Source organism: Echinops telfairi, unplaced genomic scaffold (assembly GCF_000313985.2).
Source record: "Echinops telfairi isolate 266 unplaced genomic scaffold, ASM31398v2 ScPeMD7_7468;HRSCAF=8506_0, whole genome shotgun sequence".
Taxonomy (NCBI): Eukaryota; Metazoa; Chordata; class Mammalia; order Afrosoricida; family Tenrecidae; genus Echinops; species Echinops telfairi.
Window position 1 is genome coordinate 27,752,864 of NW_022111369.1, and position 3,924 is coordinate 27,756,787.

Consider the following 3,924-nt stretch of genomic DNA (forward strand, 5'->3'; position numbering starts at 1 on the left):
TAGGAGAAAAGACATAAAGGCAACCCTAGGAGGCAGTGCCTTTTGTGTCCTCTCATGCACACACAAGAACGAGTCCCCGCTCGAGCGCATCGCTGGTAACTGACATTGCCAATTTGCTCCCATAAAGGAGCTTTGGCAGGAACGCCTGGTGGTCTGCTCCCAGAAGTCCATAGGCCTGGAACCGTGTGGGGCACAGCTGCACTCCGCAGCACACAGGGCCACGAGGAGTCAGCACGGACTCAACGGCAGCGGCTTGGGTTTGGGCTTTACTAGCACCTACCTCATAAGGTTTGTATGTCAATTAAGTCATCGCGTATTCACTTTTTGATTTTGGACAAATCACCTGACCTAACTCTGTCCCAATTGCCTTCCCTATGAAAGGAATTATAGTAATAGGAGCAATGTCAATCACCTGTGGGTTAAATGAATTTATATATGCCTGATGGTTAATTTCGTGTCTATGTGGCTGGGCGAGCATGCCGCTCGCTTCTTAAAGGAGGGAGTCCTTTAGATGCTGCAAGGCCCTGGTTGCATAGTTGTTACAGGTTGCACTTCAGTCAGCAAGATCAAAACCACCAGCTGCTCTCTGGGAGAAAGACGGGGTTTTCTACTCTTTTAAACAGTTAAAGTCTCAGAAACTCACAGCGGCAGTTCTACCCTGCCCTACCTGGTTACTGTGAGTTGGCACTGAATCAATGGCAGTGAGGTTGGTATTTTGGTTTTTGTTTGTTTGTTTCAGTTTTAAGTTGCTATAACTGCATGTGGGTCAAATGTCTCACCTTAAGGTAAAGCAAATTCTCTTCCATAATATGAGAGGGCCTCTACCAATCAGCTAAAAGCCAAAAGAATAAAACGGGGGTTTGCCTTCTGTCTACATGTATGCATTTCACCAGAAGTCCCACTCTAAGTTGTGCCTCTGAGTGACAGGGAGCCCTGGTGGTGGTGCTGTTGCATGCAGGCACTGCACTGCTAACTGAAAGGTCAGCAGTTCAAACCCACCAGAAAGTTCCCTCTTCGGGGATTTACAGCCTCAGAAATCCCGTAGGGTCGGTAAGAGTCAATTGACCCTGTGGCATTGGGTAGGACATACAGCCTATGAAACACAAGTCTTCAGGGACCTCCAGCCTTCCATTGGACCCAGTGATACTGAACTTGGAACAATTGTATGAGCTCGTCTCAAAGTAAAGCAATCTCTCAATAAGAGTCAGAGTGCACTCGAAAGCAACGCTGTGTTGTTTCCTTTAGTTTCTGCTTTCTTTCTTTTTCTTCTTCTTTTTTTAAATGCACATCTCATTGGTTCTGTTTCTCTAGAGAACTCTAAACCGATACACAAAGTGCAAAAAGCACTCTCTTTATTTGTTAGATACCATTGAGTCTGCTCCAATCCACAGTGACCCTATCTATACACAACGGGACGAAATGCTGCCCGGTCCTGTGCCAATGTCTGGCACATAATATCTCGGACATAATAATATCTACAAACACAATACCGAGAGAAACACTAGTAGTAGCAGCAGTAGGAACAGCAAAAGCAGTGATAATCATAGTAGGAAAGCAATAAAAATAGCAGCTGCTGGTTTCAAACTGCTGCTTAGCAGCCTAACACGTTACCACTAGACCACCAGAGATATTCATATGCAGTGCTGTAGGCCAAATAAATTTGATGTTATATATAGTTTTCTGAAGCCATAAGGGTGTAATTCAATCCAAAAACACATGTACATAAACACAGACCTAGACATATATATATATGACTTAATTATAATGTAAACTAATGTGAAGGTGTGCAAAGTAACACAACGAGTTAATGACATACGCTGGATCATAACCAGGGCTTCCAGGCTCCTCAGACTTTATTGTAAAGGCTTTATTCTCCTGCAACACGGGACACAGTATTTATGCCAAACCATAAACCTGTTTACCAATGGAACCACTTTGGAATAGAAAATAAAATTTGAGTAATAGAAATTTATTTAATATTGTCTATAACTAGAATGTATTCACTTCATTAAGAAATACTAATACCTTGATAATGACCTTCAAAAGGTCTAAAGTTATCCCTTATAAATAAAATTAATTTATTTTCTATTCTATTCTGAAGGGTAGTAAAAAAATGTGCTAAGTAACTTCTGAGGTTCCGAATTTGGTGAGCACCATGAAAAATACTATTGTTGAATTACTGTCTGCATAATAAAATCTAGGTAAGCTTTAAAATCAAATGGGGTAAATATTTTAAAACTTATTCATAGGTAGAGAAAGACTATCAGTGAGTTGAAACAATGGAAATCCTAATGTCCTTCCATTGACGGAGTAAGAAAAGAAAGTAAGTGACAGTGGAAATCGGTGTATGCTAGTTCTCACTCAAAGAAAAGCACCTTACCTTTGGTGGGATTTGCTTCATAACCATATGAAGTTCTGTTAACAGCATGATGGTCACCAGAAGAGGGGATGATCTTTGAATCTGAAACAGGATGTGTCCCTTTAACATGTTCAGGTATTGCTTTATGCTGCTCATACAATCCAAGGTTCCTTGGGGAGCATGTCCCCAGCATTTTTTCACCAGTTTGTAACACCATCTTTTCTCCTCTTTGATTATCTATTGATAGGTGAATCTCGGAGTCACTCACATCCATAACAGGTACTTCAGGGATTTGCAATAATACTTCCTTCTGGTTAGCAGCAGGGGTTTCAGGTAAGGAACTAGACTCAGTACTACCTCGACCTTCTAATCTGTACTTCCCAGGAGACATAATTGCACGAGGAGCATTTGCCATAAGTTCTATCGTTGTCTTTGTAACAGCAGCAGGATTGAGAGAGCTCTGGGAGGTAGAATCATTGTGGCCAAGGTTGTCACAGTGGGACGCCATGCTTCCGCTTGGGGGAAACGAATCTGCTTCAGACACAGAATCTTCCGTCAAGGCTAAGAACTCTGAAGGTGTCTGAGCTGTGGTGAGATCTGCAGAGAGCAAAGACGATTGTAAGGAGCTTCCTGGCCATTCTGTTACATCCGCAGAACAAGTCGTGGCTCTGACTAATACCGGCTCTCTCTCTTGATGTTGTGTAATTTCCAGTGAGAATCCGGATTGTTGTACCAATGAGATGGATTGGCTCTGTGGAACTGACTTAGAGAATTTATAATGAGATGAAAAAGATTTAGGAAGTAGCTTCCGTGTTGATTGTTTAACAGAACGGCGAGTTTGTTCTTCTGTGAATCCAGAATCATCCCCCTCACTTTTGCCAGAACTTAGGCAATTTATAAAAACATTCTTATTAGCAGAGTGCTCCTTTTGTCTTTCAAAATCCTCTGTCAACGATCTGGTTATCTTCTTATTCCGTGAACTACTAAAACCAACAGAATGTCTTCCCCTGGTTTTAATGTGCTCTTCTACACTCAGTTTTTGCATGTTGCCCTGACCAGGTTGAGCACCATTTGAAATACTAAGGTTCTGGTTGGTAGATTCTTGCTTTGGTTCACTCCCCTTCTTATGGTGGAAGCTAATGGAAGGGGTGCGGAATATGCTCCTGCGTTTCCCTGTACTACCTGAGCTGGAGTTCGTGCTGGAAGGAGAAGAACTGTGGACCCCAACGGTGTTGCTGGAGGAGGGTGAAGAAGGAAGAGAATCATGTCTTCTGCTAATACTTCTTCTGAATATTGGCAACCGGGACACCAGGGTAGATCGTCTTGCTCCTGAGTCCCCCATTGGGACTCCAAGGCTTGCACTGTGATAGCCAACTTAGCAGCCTGATGAAAATTAAGAGAACAAGAACAAATCAATAAAATTCAGTTAGAAATAAAGCATCTGGAAACAAAATATGTTTTTTTGGGACACTGCATGGATTCAGGTTTAGACTAAGACAATAAACAGTCAAATCCTGCCACTTAATTATTCACTTAATTTATCAGCAGATAAGCGAGCTAATGAT

General features: G+C 42.1%; 1 protein-coding gene across 2 annotated transcripts in view; it reads right to left on the reverse strand.

Moving 5' to 3' along the window:
- Positions 1-3,701, reverse strand: part of CCSER1 (coiled-coil serine rich protein 1) — a 554,984-nt gene extending 551,283 nt beyond the window's left edge. For both annotated transcript variants that reach the window (XM_045284207.1, XM_004703262.2), the window contains exon 1: positions 2,381-3,701. In XM_045284207.1, the coding sequence (XP_045140142.1) occupies positions 2,381-3,701 (1,321 nt within the window). The remainder of the gene's footprint in view (positions 1-2,380) is intronic.
- Positions 3,702-3,924: the final 223 nt, after the last annotated feature.